This window comes from Schistocerca cancellata, chromosome 1 (assembly GCF_023864275.1).
Source record: "Schistocerca cancellata isolate TAMUIC-IGC-003103 chromosome 1, iqSchCanc2.1, whole genome shotgun sequence".
Classification (NCBI taxonomy): domain Eukaryota; kingdom Metazoa; phylum Arthropoda; class Insecta; order Orthoptera; family Acrididae; genus Schistocerca; species Schistocerca cancellata.
Genome location: NC_064626.1, coordinates 678770661 through 678790230, shown reverse-complemented (window position 1 = coordinate 678790230; position 19570 = coordinate 678770661). Strand labels below are relative to the sequence as shown.

Sequence of the window (19570 nt, the reverse complement as noted above, 5' to 3'; positions counted from 1 at the left end):
GTTAAGAAAATAATAAATTTTAGGCGATCTCTGCAATAGTGAAGTTAACAAGAGTACAAGCACGAGATTTTCAGTAGAAAACACGAGATAAGAAGATACAGCTCGCGACTTTCAATACCACCTCAGTGATGTTAAGATTTTACTCCATTTCTGAGAATACAATGCAACATTTGTATATTACTGGTAGCAGTCTGATGGGATTATACATCCGTTGCATGGTCTGACACAATCATAAGCCAAGAATTATCGTAACCTGTTTCGCCATATGTCTGCGTGAGCACTTGCCTGAAATAACTTACACTAACAAAACTACTGAAAGTTTTGTATGGTGGACATCCACAGCTGTTGTATCGTGATGGAAAAGACCGTTTAAGGTGTATGATAAACATATATTTACGGGCCAAACAGTTTCATGGCGTTACAGCCACATCTTCAGACATACACATGTATACAAACAATAGCAAAACGTATAAAAATCCAGTTTGGAACTGTGCACGAAACTATATAGTAAAATTATATACTAAAATCTATTTAATAAGTGAGAACATAGACGACCCAACATTCTCTGTCCATTTGTGATAAAAACGTTCGACCGTTAAGAGCTCGGTAGTCAAGTTAAAATATGGCAGACTATAGGAACATCAATCCGATAAACAGAACAATGAATAAAGGTAAAGTCGTGAAACAGATCGACACAAAAGTATAAATCTAATTATATGTGTACATGATGAAAACCTAAATCTCAAAAATAGAATCTGCATAATTGCAAGATAAATATTGAAGTTAAGTCTCAGTAAAATGCTGCTTACAAAATCGAGTTAAAAGAAGAGCTGAGGAAAGGGAAAAATTAAATGTATTGTATAGAAGTATGAAAGGTGTAATATCGTGGTGACAACATGAGGAACGCAGAGGCAGCCAAGACTACAACTGAGCTTAACCGTGGGCAGTACTGATAAGGAAAACTGGTGGATATGCGTAAGAAGGTATACACCAGGAGGCGACAAGCGACAGAATCATAAAATGTTACAATAGTATTTTATTACCTAACCAATTTGGGGGCAACCATGCTTAGTGGAATACAATTATAAAATAACAAATATGTACAAGTTTATTAAAAACAACTTTAGGAGCAGGAATTACATAAATGGTGATGTATAAACCACTTAACAATAATGACAATACTAGAGGTCAATCAAGGGAACGACAGAGTGGAGTACAGTGATTTCAGAGATGATTGCCACATGACTCCATATAAAAACGGTTCGAAATAGGGAGTAGAATATATGTACTAGGTTATTCTACTCAAGCAATCATAGTCAGTTAAAACACTGCAATGACGCAACTCTAATTACCCGTTGAGTGTATGCATTGGGAGCGCTTTTTGTGTCTTCTGGTAACTATTATACCTTACGTTCTTCTACCTTTCATTTGTAAAATTACTTGTATAGATGCTACCCGAATTTCTGTGCCATATTTTATGATATTGTTCCCATGTCGCCTCCTTGTGTACACGTTCTTATGAGCATGCGCCCGTTTTCTTTATCACTACCATCTCTGGTTCAGCTCAGTTGCAGTCTTGGTAACTACAGGGACTGATTCTTGATTGGAAATGGAGGAAACAAAGTCCTATGAACATGTGTCCGGACACGTACAGTGTGCGTGCGATAACAAATAATCCCGGAAACAGGACAGAGCTGCATCACATCCACGACACAACAGATGTTCAAAGCGACCTCCATGGGATGCAGTGCACGTGTTCACACGTCACATCGTGGATTGCCGCACTCTCTCGAGCGTTCCGACTGCTCTCCGGATAGAGTCACAGGCGACGTGATAGACACTGCTTTACGGCCTGCACATCAGGGACTGGTTCAGCATATACAAAGCGTTTCGGATGCCCCGACAGGTAGGAATCCCGGGTGCATAAGTCCGGTGGCGTAGTAGGCCATGGTACAGGGTCTCCATGACATACGCAACGTCCAGGGAAGATGTTGCTGAGGTGTCAACGAACTGTAATGTGGAAGTAGGGTGGTGCTCCGTCATGCAGACACCACATAACTTGTCGTACTACCAAAGGCACATTCTCAAGCAGCCCAGGCTTCCGCAGGAACTACACATAAGTTCCTCCGCTGAGGAGTAATAACAGGTCATAGTATGCGGTCGTCAAGAATCCTTGCCCACACATTGATGCTGAATCGATGCTGATGAGGAGCCTCGACCATCCCCCAAAGATTCCCTGTAGCTGTCAGATGACGATTATGCAGATTGATACTCCGCCGGTAAAGCGGACTGACGGCATAAATCCCATATTTGTGATGATCTGGTGCAAAAACTGTCCATAAAATCCTTCCTGTAGAGGGAAATCCGCTGCTGATAGTCCTTACGTTTGTATGTGATAGGTATAGTGGCGGTTGTCATGCAGGATACATGTAATCGTACTTTGGCTTGCACCACGTTGGCGGGCCATTAGCCTGGAACTTGTACTAGGGTTCGTCTCAATATCCTATAGAATCCTGCCTGCCAAATATGGTATACGTACAGTACGTCTTTTTGAAAGGACCCATTATCACACAAACGCCCAAAAATTACTTGAAATGTTGTGTGATGCGGTTGTGTGAGGGAACTTGTTTTGGTATAGCAGAACTGCCTCTCGACCGTTTCGATCTGCACAAACACTATCTCGGCTTGTTCCCGACATGCATAATGAACCATTCTGCTGCTTACAGTACGCTGCGTCCATCACACAGCCTGCAACAGCAAGGAACACATGGCACGTGTCAGAGGAAATTTCATTCGGTAGTGGCACCTATCGTGGCAACGATGCATTTCCTGACACATGTTCTTAGGACCCCCTTTCCTCCATTTCCAGTCAGCAGTTCGTCCCTGCAGTTTGTCGGTTTTGCTAATGTTCACCCTGCATAATACTTTTAATTTTCCATTTCCCGGGTCATTCTTTTATCTCGATGACGGTCAATTCTGTAAACAGCATTTTACCTATAATGTTAATTAAAATCCGTCTTGATTGCAAAAAACTTTTTTTATTATTCATATTACCGGTTTCGGTTCATTCAGAACCATCTTCAGATCTGATATTTCAGTTACAGGAGTAATTTTATGTGACGTAGCATGTGAAAGTTGCTGGATTTGGACGGGTTACTCCTGTAACTGAAATATCAGATCTGAAGACGGTTCTGAATGAACCGAAACCGGTCATAAGAATAATAAAAAAAATTTTTGCAATCAAGACGGATTTTAAGTAACATTATAAAATCACTGATTGCTGTTATCCCATAAGACATTATGTCTGTTTTTGCAAAGCATTTTACCTAGATTTGGCCTTCGTTATCTATTTTAAACCTATGAAGACTCTTTTTTTGAGATTTACTTTAGCTTACCAGTTCAACGTAGGTTTTCATTATTCCACATATAATTTGTTTTATTCTTTTACATCCTTCTGGTTTATCGCTTTGTCCTTATTCTAAGTTTTCTTTATCGGAATGATGTCCCTACAAGTCTGCCGTATTTTTACTCCACTATCGACCTCTTTACGGTCGAACAATTTTAGTACAATTGGACAAAGAATGTTTGGTCGTGTATTAGCTATCGCTGAAATAAATGAATAAATACTTTTCCTTTGTGTACTGTTCAACTTCATTTTTGCCAAAACAGGATTTTTATACGTTTTTCTCTTGTTTATATACATAACGTATCCCCGAAGATGTGCCTCTAATGCCGTGAAACTAGTTGGCTCATAAATAAATATTTATCATTGAACTACGGCACCCTTTTTCATCACGATACTATTAAAACTACTGTCACTTACCGTTCACTTATATCCTACAACAAGTCTATGGTCATAACAATTTATTTTGCACTGAGAGAAGGTGTTTATTGTGGTTATTTGTTATGCTGACTCCCAAGTCATTTTATCTTTTATCTTTTGTGAGTCCATACATGTTATAAGAATGGGTGGATGTATGTGTGTAAGTAAGAGGGGCATCAATAGTTTACGTTTGAGGGTGCTGATGAAGCATGTATGCAACGTAGCAAGATTTCGACGAGTGTATATAAGCTCCGATATGTAGGCAAGGGATTCGCGTCTTTCCAACGTGTGTGCGACAAATGCGGAGTCGTGGACTACGGCAACGTTATTACCAAGTGCGTCCAAGGAGGAACAACGTGCTATTTTATATTGGTTACCACAGTATAAACACCGGCAGACATCCTCCAGAGAATGAAGAATGTGTAAGGGACAGCATGTCTGTCGAAAACCACCACTGAGAAATACTGCCCGAAGTTTCTTACTGGCCACGATTCAACACGAGACGCCGGTCGACCTAGTAGGCCCATTGCTTATTGATTTCAAGAAACCTGATGTTTCCATAGGTGGGGAAAGGTACTGCGCAACGGTGGAGAAACTACGGCTCGCAGTTAAGGCGAAATTTCAGGGAAAAAAGAGCCAAGGGGTATTGATGCTTCATGAGAACGCACGTCGCCACATACCAAAAAACGTAACGCTGAAATTAAGTCAACACATGATTTTGCCTGACTGGGATACTTATTCTGGACTGTACGGTCTTAGAACGGGAACTTTTTAATGCCCGTTGTAGACGGTCCACCCACGTTAGTGTGACCACCGCCGAAGAAGTTCGACGTCAACATGCAAAACCGCTCACATATGGCAGGTGACCGCACTGGCAGTATGGGGTTTAAATATAGTGAGAAAGCGGTAATCAGTACACTCGCTGTCGTTATGCGGAAACGGAGCAATTTATCTGATGTCCAAAAGAGCATGAATAGTGGCTTCCGAGTCACGTGCAGCCATGGTTGAAGCACAAGACGCATGCCAAATGGTGCTATCCATAAACGGCGCCGAGGTAGCTGTGCTGCATCAGGGGGCGTAGATGACGGGGTGAACGACGGCCGTGGAAATATTTAATGGGCAGACATACGAGGGGGGACCCAAAAGAAACCGGACTCCGAGGGTGCTGCCACTCGTAGACGTAGTGCAGGGTTCTCACGCTAGATGGTGTTAGTAGAGACCTTCATGAAACAGATGTGGAGACGGCGTCAGTGTAGAGCTGAACGTGCAAGTGTGGTATTGTGTTTCTCTGACTATTGGTGGGTTACCTCTGCGAAGTCGTTATGGCAACTTTAAAACGACAAAGAATGTGTGTGTGAAATTTTGTTTCCTGCTTTAAAAAACTGCAACGTAGACACACCAAATGCTTCAGGAAGCTCTCCAGGAGGACGCTATGAGCCGCACACAGGTTTTAGAGTGGTTTGGGCGCTTTAAACGTGGTGAGATATGTGTTGAAGACCAAGCTCGTTCTGGACGCCCTTCAACATCGCGAAATGAGGAGAACATTGACAAGATCCGCCAAAATATCAACGAGGATCGTCGCCAAACGATCGAACGAATTTCAGCAGAGACAGGAATCAGTTGTAGCTCGTGCCAGCGGATTTTGAGTGTCGATTTGCACATGAGACGTGTTGCTACTAAATTTGTTCCGCGCCTTCTCACACAGGAGCAAAAAGCCATCCGCATGAATGTGTGTCAGGACTTGAAAACAGAGATTGCACGTGATCCAGACTTCTTGAACAAAGTCATTACAGGGGATGAGAGTTGGTGTTACGGGTATGACCCTGAAACCAAGCAAGCGTCAAGCCAGTGGAGGACTCCCAACTCTCCCAGACCAATAAGAGCAAGGCAAGTGAGGTCAAATGTGAAGACGATGATCATTGTCTTTTTTTATGTTTGGAATTGTGCATCGGGAATTCATACCCCCTGGCCAGACTGTTAACCAAAACTTTTATTTTGATGTTTTAAGGCGTATGCGAGAGGATGTGAGGAGGAAACACCCGGAACTTTGGCGATCAGGTGACTGGTTTCTGCATCACGACAACGCTCCAGCACACACGGCCTTCCACGTGACCACTATTTGGTATCTCAGAGGTGGTCTGTCGTTCCCCACGTTCCGTATTCGCCGGACCTAGCCCCGTGCGACTTTTTCCTATTTGCACGAATTAAAAAAACGCTAAAAGGGAAGTGTTATGACGATGTGGAGGCGGTAAAAACAGCTTCGCAAAGGGCACTGGACAATATCAAACTTGAAGAGTTCCAAACATGCTCCCAACAGTGGGAAAAGAGACTTGACAAGTGCATCGCATGTAATGGAAAGTATTTTGAAGGTGACTGAAGTAATTTTCTAAAAAGCTTCATCAATAAATTTTTTATGACAACAATCCGGTTTCTTTTGGGTCCGCCCTCGTACGTCCAACAGTTGAGAAACTGAGCGACTAGACGAACCAAGGGGCTACCAAAAGTATGTCCTCAACTACCGTTCAAAGAACGTTACGGCCTCCATCCACAACAGTCACATGGTTCGTGCACCTAAGCTGGCAGCTGTTCATCGGCGATGAAGGCTGGAATTTTCAAGCCTGTACCGCAGCTGGACGTCCACTGAGTGGTGACAGGGGGCTTTTTCAGATGATTCAGGAAACTCATGACATTGGGGTGCATTAGAACATTTTATTTTTTTACTATCAGCTTCGACAAATAACCATCATATGGTAGGGAAAATTTACTAACACAAGTCACATGTTGAGCAATAAAATCGCTTTACCTGTCGAGCTCAAGAATAATATCAAGGAAGAACTTTCTGTTCCCATATCAGCAACCTTCGTCATGCCTGGACAACAGGAAACCTTTACAGATGAATCACCTTTTATGCTCCATCGGACAGATGGCCATTGGCGTGTACGGCGCTGCAACAATCGTCGGAAGTGACCATGCCAGAGGAGGGAGCGTTATGATCTGGAAAATATTTTCCAGGCATTCACTGGACAATCTCGTCATTCTGGGAGGCACAATGGATAAAAACAGATAATCCTTGGGGACTATGTCCACCACTACATGCAGTTTGTTTTTCCTCGACACGACGGTACCTACCAGATGGACAGTGCAACTTGTCACACAGTTCCTAGTGTACGTTCACGGTTCGAAGAGCGCCAGATTGAACTTACGGTACTCCCCTGGCCACCAAATTCTCCGCATTTAAAGCCAATTGAGAATTTATGAAATCACCTTAATCGGGCTCTTTGCAGCATGGCCTCGTCACTGGAGTCGACATGCCTCCACATCCTTGTTGATATCTTCCAGAACCTCACTGACTCTCTTCCGGCACGCTGGGATAGGTGGTTATTCATGCTTCTGACAGGTGATCGCATTAATGTAACTAGACCGTCCACATATGAACCTTTGTATGTATATACAGTATGTTCCTCATTTTCTCCTAAGCCGGGGGACCGATATCAGACCAGCTTGGTAAAAATATCACTAACTGTCTGGAGAGAATAGCTAGGGGCTAAAAACCAGCTACTTGTCAAAGGATGGAAATGGGGGATGAAAAAGAAGTCTAAACCTCGACTCGCGAGTACCCAGAATTTGTTCGACATGTATTGGAGAATGAGTACTAATAACTCCACACTTTTACTCGCTGACAAACCAAACTAAATTATGAAAGGAAAAAAAAGGTTATCGCTTATCCCATTTTCACTTTTCGTGCAGTAAAACTACTGCATCCGGTATGACATTTTATTACTTGTTTACTAGTAACTATATACGGGTCGCTTTCTCAAATAAAATCTCTCAAATGTATCTGCAAAACTGTATCATCGTACGACACGAAGCTCAGGAGATAAGGCATCATAAAAACTTAAATGCGTGAAAAACTACAGCATTATACATGCCGTTTAAACTTATTACTTCTATCCCACTAACTCTACTTGCAACACATTTCACAGACAGAGTCCACATAAGCTGCTAAATGTACCTGCAAAATTATATCATTGTACGAGTTATTCTTCAGGAGATATGACATCATACACATCGAGCTTCGTGTAAACGAAATTACAGGTCGAAATTCATTAGAGATACAAATGAAATATGTGTACAGTTATATGAGAAATATATTAAATATATGTCAAATACAAGTGGCATGAACATATGTGAGCAAATCCGTGGGTAAAATACTCCTTCTAAACCGATCTATCGATTTCAACCAGACTTGTTGCTCATATTATTTACAGTCTGGAAAGGGGGTAAGAACCAGCAACGTCCTAACGTGGAGAAAGAAGGGGGGGGGGGGGAGAGATGGACAGACAGACAGACAGGAGAAAGGAAAACAAGGACACATATACAAGGGAGACGGGCAAGCGAGGGGAAGGTGGCGGGGGAGGCGATACAGAGGTTGAGGAGGATATGGAGGGAGCAGTAGGGAATATGCTCAGTGGGGTAAGTAGCAGATTGACAAAGGGGGGAAGGAGCAAATGCTCAGAGAGAGGAGGAGGAGGAGCAGTCTCAGAGAGGGGGTAGGAGGAATTGGACATAGAGAGGTTAGGAGGAGATAGATAGTGATGAGGGAGGTGGAGATGGTAGAGAGTGGGATGAGATGGACAGAAAGAGGCAAAAGACGAGGTAGACTAACAGAAAATTGGAATAAATACTCCTACATACCGGAGCAGTTCCAGGGACTCAGCTAGTTAATAATAATAAATAACATTACTGAAGAGTTCTATGAATATAGACTACTTAACTTCTGCTTAGAACTTACACTCTTTGAATATTGTTTTTTCTTGTCACCTCATTTTACTGCACGCAGCATTGTAATTTTGAAATTAAAGCTACAATATATCCGCCACTTGAAATTGGTGTCTATGAAACTTGCAAACTACATATTACCTTGCCCCATAGTTGTCTACCTGTGACAGCGACTACAAAAATGTGATGTTGACACATTATTTGGATCTCAATGACTATGCATTAATATGTAACGTTAAGTTAAAGTGACCTAAGTATGTTATGAACTGAATCAAATATTTTTTAACTTTTACAGATGTGTATAATTTATTCTTTTATATAAGCTCACAAATTTAGCACCATTCTAAACTGAACCGCCGAAGAACGAATTGTTACTGTCGCAGTTCCGAATGTCTCTCACTCATTATGTACCGTGTCCCTTGTTTTCTTGTGGTTTTGGAATGTATGTATATATCTTGAGCTCCATGTTTAGAAGTGTTGTCTTAAGATTCTGTTTTATCTGTGTACGTGTTGTGTTTGTTCTAAATTATGAAAAAATATTCGTTGAATACAATCCAAATCGTAATTATTTGTAATTACTTATCAGTTTCATCACAAGACCGTACTCAGAAGTTCAACTCAGGAAAGTGAACTCTGTTTCTATGAGTGTTACTGGGAGTACCTGGCGGCACCTGTAGTGAACTTGCAGTTCCTGAAAGTCTCTCAGGTCATCACTGATAGGTATTTAGGTAGTCACATGTTCCGTATTTCATTTTAACGGTTCTTTTATCGAAATTGTGTGGAAAGAGTCAGTTTATAGGATACCTGGACGCGATTAGTGTCACCATTAGTGAACACAGTTTTTAGTCCTAATCATACCTCTGAATACAGGCAATCAGTTTTTAAAAATTCATCCATGGAATAAGAGAGATGTTCGGGAGAAATGAATTTAAGTTAGATTTAAAACGACCATTAGCGAATATATGTACTGCGATGGTGCAATTAAAATGCCTAGCCTCTAAAGATGTGTCTATACGGTGACCCTGGGAAACACTACATATTATTCTTACTGCCCGCATATGAGCTTTGAACACTTTCTAAGTGGTAAGTTATCCACGAAAATTAATCCACAAGATCATATTGACTGCAAAAGTGCGAACTATGTCATAAGATTGAATCGCTTGTTTCTAAGTTTAACAATTATATGAAAGACAGAGGCACATGAACGTAATGTGTGAGTAGTCCAGTAATACACTTCTTTCAGTTCAAGATTTCATCAGTACTCACATCTAAAACTTTGAAGCATTCTACCCCATTTGCTTCCTCCTGTACTTGAGCTACATTACTTGTTGCTATGACTGTTTATTTTTCAGAGCTGAACATAGGGTGTTTTCTCAAAATTGAAAGAGAGTTCATTTTCCGATAATGATATAATAATTCGTTGAAAAATATCATTAATGATCTCTTCCTTGTCTTTCTCTTTAATGGGATTTGTGGTAAAGCTAGTATTGTCCGCAAAAAGTACCAATTATCACTGTTAAGTGTAAGCTCATTCACATAGATATGGAATAGGAGTGGACCCAAAATTGAACCTTTGACATTCCCTTTGCGATTTGACCACATGCACTAAAATTCTCTCCCCTTTCAACATTGTTTGATTTATTCACTTCAACATTTTACATTCTGTTTTTTAAATATGGTGCCAACCAGCTGTGTGTAATGCCATCAGTTCCATAAAATGTAACTTTTTGTAAGAGAGTAACATGTTTTCCTCAATGAAATGCCTTGGTAAGATCACAAAAAATCCCAACTATCCACATTTTATGATTTAAGGCTTGTAATGTTTGTCAAGTGAATGTACAAATAACATTCTTTGTCAAGCAACCCTTCTGGAATCCAAACTGTTATTTGCTAAGTTGTTTCAAATGTAAGACCAGTGTACAATTTTCGAACATTCTGAAAAAAAATGTGTGTATCGAAATTGGATCATAAATCTTTAAGTCTTCTATGTCACTTTTTTTTAAAAATCTATTCTAGAAAAATTCCTTCTGCCAATGATACAATTTTTCATAATTCCTTCTCAAATTCTGTCAACACTCTTTGAGCTTTCATGTTTTAGAATCTTTAAAATTCTATTAATTTTTAGTGCAGAATGTTGTTTCTACATCTATTAGCCTAAAGTTTTATGGAATGTCTTTTCTAATACATTCTCCTGCTCCTTAAACTCAACCATTTTATCCCATTTCTAACGCTACACGTAGAAAGTAATTCTTAAAGGTACTTGCAACTTGTGGATTACCAGTCACAACATTGTCATTTTCTTTAATTGTTGTGATACCTTGTGCACTGAATGGTTGCCATGTTTCCCATTCCACTGCACCTGTTAGAGTTTTAATCTTATTATCTGTATTATAAATTTCTGTTACGAAGAGCATATTTCTGGACATATTAATGACGTTCCTTAAAATATTACATAATTTTTTGTAGAATTCAAGTTATGTCAGATCTTGACTTACTCTGGCCTCAGCATAAACACGCGTTTTCTGTTAATCATTGCTCATATGTTTTATGTACCCTCTGGATAACTTTTTAGGAAAGCTACTTTCAGATATTGACACAAATTTACCATGGAATACTTTTAATTTCGCGTTAGCATTTCTTTCTTTATGTACCTCATCACACACTATCTCTTTTAACTTCTTCCTAAAACATTTTATACTTTTCTCATTAGTACAAGTAAGCGTCACATCTCAGACGCGTAAGATGATTATTTGTTTGTTCTCATTAATTGTGCCTCACGATCATCTAGTCCATTAACAATTTGGAATACGTTAATTGTTTCAGGCTGAGCACCACCCTTAAAATTTTTATGAATCAGATCTTGCTATCAGGCTGCATGCAAGCTGAAAAATTTGTCACTGAAATGAGGCTCACACAACAAAATAATGAATACATTTTGTTTTTCCTATCACAATATTTTAATAAACCTTCATTGAAACCTCCACAAACTATCATCAGTTCCTTCATGTCTGACAGGTAACTCAATAAAGTATATAGATTACTTATAACCAGTTGAAAGTTTCCTAGAGGGTATTTATAAACTGCAGAAATATTCTACAGTAACAGCTCACAAGTACGTGTTTCTCTACACAAAAACAGCTTGTATCAATATTATAAACTTTGTGTTAACTTGTTCACTCCACATAAATATGATGCTAGCCTATAATCCTTTACATTCAACTTCTCCATCCCTGTAGTTACATGGTTTTCAGACATAGACAGAACATCTACTATAGAAATTTCCACATCTCGTACACATACAAGAAGCTCATCTATCTTGTGAATCAGCCCCCTATTCTTTCTAATTTCTAATCTTACTGCACGCCTATGACCTGGTCTAACCTAAAAAATGCGCCCCTCTGACTCCATAAAGCACAGAGATTTAGCTTTGTGTGTTTGTAGACCCCCCCCCCCCCCCACACACACACACACAGACAATCTTCTAGGTGCTCAGCAAATCTGTCCTTCCCCCTCCTAGGCGCTACAGTCTGGAACCGAGCGACCGCTACGGTCGCAGGTTCGAATCCTGCCTCGGGCATGGATGTGTGTGATGTCCTTAGGTTAGTTATGTTTAAGTAGTTCTAAGTTCTAAGGGACTGATGACCACAGCAGTTTAGTCCCATAGTGATCAGAGCCATTTTGAACCATGCTTCGTGTATTCCCTCCGTTTCAGTGAAAAGCAGTTCACTCGCCCCTTTGTGCATAGGTTTGACTGCTGCATTGATGACAGGCACCTTCAGTATCACTTTTAGAGGAAAAGGCTTCTCTGTTAGACCATCCGACCACAGTCTGTTGGTGGTTTTAACTGAAAGTGGTTAATAATTACGATTTTAACTGTATTTAATAAATATTTCATCGAAAGGATATCGCTGATTTTAGTTCCTAGAGCTTGTTCCCCTTTGGCTTGTACAGTCTGTGCCAAAGTCAAATGACACTCCCTACACCCGTGCCGATGGGTTCGCCAATATCTGCATTTCGTATGCGCACGGTTTGTACCAGACAGCTGCATGATCGACCTATTCTTAAAGTAAGTGACTTGATTAATAGCAGTTTTCTGACGAGCGATTCCCACATTAATTGCATTGTTGTATTCCTTAGTGAGCCGCGTGGCTCGATCAGCGATAGTCCCGCCGCCGGTATGGGTCACCTTTCCGGCGGCGTGCGCAGAGCGCGCGCTGGCGCCACCTATCGGGTGGATAGGGAGCGACGGGAAAAGCTGAGGGAGAGGGAGTGATTTGGCTTTGGAAGGCTGTGCAGTAACGGCGTTAAGACAACTGTGCCAGACAGCTAGGGTCCGGTGTCAGCCAGCAAGGAGGGCAAGTCAAGAAGGGGTCGTTTACCCGGGTGACGGCGCCGTGCCAAATATCGCCAGCGTGGAAAGAGACGTTACTGGGAAGCCGTTGGTGTTGTTTTTCCGCTTGCTTCATGTCTCGTGGCATCGGAATCTGCGGCGGCTGCTTCGTTGAACAAGCAAGAGGGCAAGGAAGGGCCCTGTAAGTCCTGTAAGTTGTAGTCAGCGTCAATTACTGGGATCTGTGCGGTTGACTGTATTTTCTTGGGCGGCCGTCGCTACTCTTACTGAGTCTTGCCTACATTGTGTTGATTTTAATTGGTTTAATACGCAACGTTTTATGGTGTATCTAGTGTGATCATTAACGTTTACGAGGGCCTGGAATGCTGAGTCATTCCGTTGTAGATCCCTACTGTCAAGGTTTAACCACCATTGAAACAGTTTGCTGGTCCTTGTTTAAGTACAGCCTGGTTATTGTATTTATATCACACCACGGAGTTAAGGTGACCAGTCGCTTAAATATATTTCCCTGGATATATTTATCTCTGAATTGTAATAACATTACTGTTACGTTTCTGTTTGAACTAATAGCGAGTCTGAGAGCCACGTGAATACTTTTGAAATAAGTAGTTTCCTAAATTATTACCAGTTATTGAGAGGCCAGTTGTTATTGTGTGTTTAATGGCCTGAAACGGATTCTGTTGATGGTGGTACTAAAATTTCTTCAATTACAGTAGATCGATATTGTAATTAATTCCATGTATTAATTTTACTGATGTGTTGTAATGAGTTTTGTGTTTCTAGTTATTTAAGGCAGATGTCAGCCTGTTGTAGATACCCACTAGTTCTGTGATTTTCTCGTGCCCATTCTTGACCGTTGCTGCTCCCATCTGGGGGTCCATGTCGAGCCTGTATTGGAAACAGCTGAACGGGCGATCGTCCGTTTTCTGAGCGTAGTTGTTGAATCGCACGAGCTTGTTTACTCACATGAAATTTTATATGTTAAATGCTAAATTAATTGAATTATTTTGGTAATAACAATCACTATCATAATGAAAGAGTACATTAGTTATAAAATTTAACTCATTTCAGTAAACTTGTAATAGGCCATAAGTGCCATGTTTTTATGAATTTTTAAAATTGAACTAATTTATTTTCAGCTGAATGGTAAATTTCGATGATGTGTGGTAGTTTTAAACATGTGGTGGTTTTATTTGTCAAGTTCTCTTGTTCAAAGGTACCAAATAAAATGTTAGGTGCAACTGCCGATGGTGATTGCCTGATGTGTTACTTTGGTCCAGTCCTACCATCCTACAGCCTTTTGTGCTGGGTTTGTGTCGTTGCGCAGAAGGTGTAATTACATGCTGTCTCGACACTTCACTTAGCACTCTTCGCTGTTTTCCGGCAAAGAATGGCCTACCGAGTGTCCAAAGACTCCTCTGAATCATCGTGAGGCTGCGAACAATGAGAGTAGTGGAGACACACTGAGTCTGTAACGTGCGACAAGTAGAGAATTTCGGTTGGACACGACGTGAGCTCACACAGCCGACACGGTTCAGGCAGCCTCTCGCTTAAACCGGGAATTCCGTGTTCGAGTCCCTAGCCGGTACAAATTTTGACTTGTCGCCTCTGTATTTATCTGTATTTATTTGAGGCCCCATTGCTGCGAAGGTCAGAATTTCAATTTCATCATCCACATTACTCTTTTGGTTTTACACCGTAGTATCTCTCGAGCTTTGGTCAAAGAGGGGACTTTCTTCCTTGTGTAGTAACTAACTTTTGTGATGCAGTGTATTGGGCACTGCGTACCTTCTGTAAGGCTGAGAAAAATATTTTAATAAATACAAATGTACGGTTTGTTTCTAAATTACGAGTTCATTTGCAGTCCATAACTATGGACGTTATCATGTCTGACTATAGGTTGTTGCTGCAAATTGTCTGTCGAAACAGAAAAAGCATGAAATCATCATCATACTGTTGTGGTCATGAAACATTCGTATCTGTACACACTGATGAGCCAAAACATTATGACCACCTGCTTAATAGTTTGAGTGTCGTCTTTGCAATGAAATACATCACTGATCCCACACATCAGGGAACCGACAGTTCATTGGTAGGTTTGTGGAGGTATGTGGTGTTAGATGTCTACGCACAAGTCATGTAATTCGCGTAAATAACGGGACACAGTTTTGCGCCCGCGGTGGTAGCACCCGATAGCTACGCAAATGCGTTCCATAGGATTCACGGCAGGCAAATTTGGTCACCGAGAGAGACTATGGAGCTCCTCAAAGCACAGTAGTACGGTTCTGGCTCCGAGACACAGACAACTGTACCCCTGAAAGTTGACATTGCGGTCAGGGAAGTCATCAAGCATGAAGGGATGCAGGTGGTCGAAGCTGTCAGCGTGTCTTCGTTTACTGCCACAGTTGCCATGCAAGCGCTTGAGAAACTCTCCAATAGCTTGATGACGCTCCCACCAGCCTGCGTCCTCAGCGCGCTGCTCGTTTCGAGGCGCCGTTCACCTCCATGACGGCGTTTGTGGAGAAGACCATCGACTTATCGTAGCAAAAATGTGATTCTCCCGAAAAGTCGACGCGTATCCATTGATCGAGAGCCGAATCCCAATGGTCCCGTGCCCACTGCAATCGTCACTGAAGATGTCGTTGGGTCAACATGTCAACGCATAGGGGTGCTCTGCTGCGGAGCTCCATGTTCAACAACGAACAATGAACGGTAAGCTCCGAAACACTTGTGCGTGCACTAGCGTTGTGCTCTTTCACCAAAGATGCCACAGAGCACCATCTATCCTACTTTACCGAACAGACAAGCCTCAGAACCGCACATAATGTGAAGAGTGGTGGACGTCCAACCATTTAACGTCTATTGGTAGTTTTACTGTCTTCCTACGTCTTTTGCTCACGACAGTAGTACATGAAGATTGATTAGCTTCGCCGTTTCCGAGATACTTGTTCACAGGCTCTGCGTAATAATAATCCGCACTTTGTATAGTCGCTTCTCTCAAGGGATTTCCACACTTAAAGCCCATATCTTCGCTAGAGCGAGTGTCTGCTCCCCTTACATACTTTTGTTCCCTCATCACGTTCTCGCTTCGTAGTGGTCATAATGCTCTGCTTGATCAAAAACTGTTTCAAATGGCTCTAAGCACTATAGGACTTAACATCTGAGGTCATCAGTCCAGTAGACTTAGAACTACTTAAACCTAACTAACCTAAGGACATCACACACATCCATGCCCGAGGCAGGATTCGAACCTACGACCGTAGCAGCAGCGCGGTTCCGGACTGAAGGGCCTAATACCGCTCGGCCATAACAGCCGGCTTTGGTTTATCAATGTAACTTGTGACCATATGTGCGGCAAGCGTGAGGAGTAAACAACAAAGTAAATTATGTGGAAGAAAAACATAATGTTACGTTCTGTAGAGGAAAAAATACTGAAGGAAGTTCAACAATAAATAAATACTTGGGTGTGCTGGAAAGTAATGCCTCCGAATTTTTTTATGTGAAAAATCTTAAGACTTCTTAAATCGAACAAATTCTGAAAACATTCTACATCTTTAGTCTTCAGGTCCTCATATCTATTTCTCAACTCAGTCACCATTGGGGCGAACAAATGACTCCCAGTTTATTGATACAATTACTGTAGAATGTTTGACTTTGTTGACGGAGCCACAACCTCATCTCAGCTTGCGTCGATTCATTACTGAAGTCCTCGAAGGTGTTCTAAAAGTTTTGGAACCATACGAAAATCGGACTGTATGGAGGACGATCGGTGACAGTCAACCGAAGGGGTCAGATTGTTGCAGATGTCGCAGCCACCGTGTGTGGTACGACATTCTCGTGAGAGGGTGCGCCATATGTGTACGAAGTTTTCTGCCGTTACAAAGTCGATTACAGAAGCTGTTTTTCACACAACGACATAGTTACGTTAAATCACGCCGTTACAAGCTAGAATTCGGACCTTCTAGCGGCAGAGGGTTTCAACTTGCGTCATCGAAGCAGAAAGTCGACTGAGTATCACGCATGACGTTTTACACCTCAACCGGTTTTCAGAACAGAATAAAAAAAGTAGAAGGCATTAGTTTTCAGAACGCCCTCGTAATAAAAATAAATATTTGCTTACATTGTAACAGATGAAGCAAGTGAGTGGTACCCAGTCGAAGACGGAATTCACGTCGCCCTGGACGGCGTCAGCATAAAAGTATCCACCCATTATGGCAAGGCAGACGCCCATTACTAGTGCTGTGCCTACAGCTAGAGGTCGCCGGCCGACCCTCTCGATGACAAATGACGACGCTAGACTTGCAACTAAAGAAACAGCAGTCACTATGATCGATGACACATTTGCATCTATTTCACTTCCACTCTTCTGAAATATGTAGGTCGTGTAGTTAGCAAACGCTATAGATCCCATTGATGTATGGATCAGTCCGTATCCAAGCATTAAAAGCAACGTTCTCCGGTAAACTGGCACGAGAAATACGTCTTTCCACTTCCCTTTGGTTTCTTGCTTCTGGCGGATAGCTTTGTACATCGTTTCTAGCTCGAACTGGAGTTCCTCTGGTGTCAGCTCGCCTTTGTACCTGACAAGAGACTTCACAGCTTCCGATTCTCTGCCCCGTAGGAGATAAAAATACGGAGTCTTCGGCATCCATATGAACGTGAGCAAAAATATAATGGGAACAGATATGCAGCTGAAGGCAACAGTGGATATGGGCAGATAGGGCACGATACAGTACATGAGCAGACTTCCACAGTGCATGCAGATATTGTGAAACGCCATGAGCGTCCCCCTTATCTTGATATCAGCTATCTCACACACAAACATGGTGGTAGAGCCACCGATGAAACCGCCAGTTAAACTCCCAATGGCCCTGGCGGTGATCAACATTTCATAGGAGTTGGCAAAGGCGACCATCAGCCACCAAATGAGTGCTGGCACGGCACCCGCCAGTATCAGCGTCTTCCGCCCGAAGACATCAGCCACATAGGCAGTGGTAAGGACAGCCACCAAGCTAGTGAGCGAGTTGATGGACACAATCCACGACCCCTGGTCCGGCGTCAGCGGCACCGGCGAGTCCTCCTCCTGCAGGATGGGAACAGTCGTCGGCGACCAAGCCATGAACGTGCCGAATGCGAAGTGTATCACCGACGCTGTGAACATACAATTAAAATTGTTATCTAATTAAAGCTGGTTGTGAAAAAACTCATATTGGTAATTTACAGAGGCTAACAATTATGGTATAAATAAAATAAACACAGAAAAATTGTGATAGTCCAAAGAAAGCTATTAACATTCTAACATTCTGCATGGTGTCTGTTTGTTCTGAGTCGTCTCTCCCTACCACTTTCGCGCAACGACGCTCTGAGCGTGTTTTTTAGGGAATTGACTAGTTTGAACCTGTGACCTGTTGCTGGTAAGGAGACGCCAGACCACACATGACATGTAGAGTTCAGAAGAGTTCAGTGAGACTAGCGATGATATAATCAAATACTTAATGATTTCAGCGTCAGCTCCACTTCACTGCCTGTAAAAGAATCTTAATACTAACTAAATTTAGTGGAAGGGGTTCAAGGCTTTCCTATTTTTAGTTAGCTTGTAAAATAACGTCGAAAAAGCAGTTACGTCTACCATTGGAATTTTTATTTTACTCACAAAACATTGTTTATAAATTGCACTATTGATAAAAGGAAATATTTTAATACAGGATGATAAAAACCAACTTCGTTCAACAAAAATGTGAACGAATATTCTCTGAATGGGTTTCCAAGTTCTATAATGGATCGAAGGATGACCTATGCCATATCACATCTATAATCTAGGTTTAAATTAAGCTTCATAAAAGATAAAACTATCAAAAATTGTCTACAGTGACCCTCAATTATCTTTAATTATTTATTTAACTTGTCGTAAATTACAGTGGTTGATGTGGCTTCTCAATAATTATATAACAGAAAAATCATCGCGTTTCAGATTTTAACTTCAAGAAGCAAATGTGAATACCACGAAGTTTAATTGACGATCGACACTAGTATTACGTAAAAAGGGGATGTAACAGATGAGACTTCCGCAGTTCTGAGAGAAGCCTTATGCGCTGTTATGCGGCATCGCGTGCGTTCATTACATTGCTGGTGGTTAGGCAGCGTCAGGGGGCGGCGGGCGGTGCAGCTCCACACACGTTGCCATCTCGGAAGCAACTCTCTGGAACTTCCCTTTACTACAATTTACTGAAGTGGCTTTAAGAAAAAGGTATCTGGCTGTGTTTTCGGGTCTCAATGTTAACCTTAAGCTCCGCCTACAAAAATTCTGTCTATCCAATGAGAAACGTTATACTTTCCGTGGTGGGGTAATGTTTCTAATGTTTGCTACGTAACAGAGATGCGTATAGTCTCACGCTAAAACTTGCAGCTAGTATGGCCCTCTTAGTGTTATCGTAAGATCTATACTGTTCTTCTGGAGGGCTCTATCTTTTAACATGGGCTGCGGGGTGGTTTTGGCGGTCAGCTGGCGACGTGGGTGTCCGTCCCTTATCGTAGGGCCTCCTAGCCCACACGATTCTGCTCTCGGCTTCTGTTCTCGTTTCTCCCCTCGGAACTGCGTCTGTTTCACAGTGGGAAGG

General features: G+C 41.8%; 1 protein-coding gene across 1 annotated transcript in view; it reads right to left on the bottom strand.

The window, feature by feature from the left end:
• LOC126093480 (facilitated trehalose transporter Tret1-2 homolog) overlaps positions 1-18072 on the bottom strand; it is a 35112-nt gene extending 17040 nt beyond the window's left edge. Inside the window, exon 1 of the mRNA XM_049908726.1 lies at positions 17074-18072. Within this exon, the coding sequence (XP_049764683.1) occupies positions 17074-18072 (999 nt within the window). The remainder of the gene's footprint in view (positions 1-17073) is intronic.
• Positions 18073-19570: the final 1498 nt, after the last annotated feature.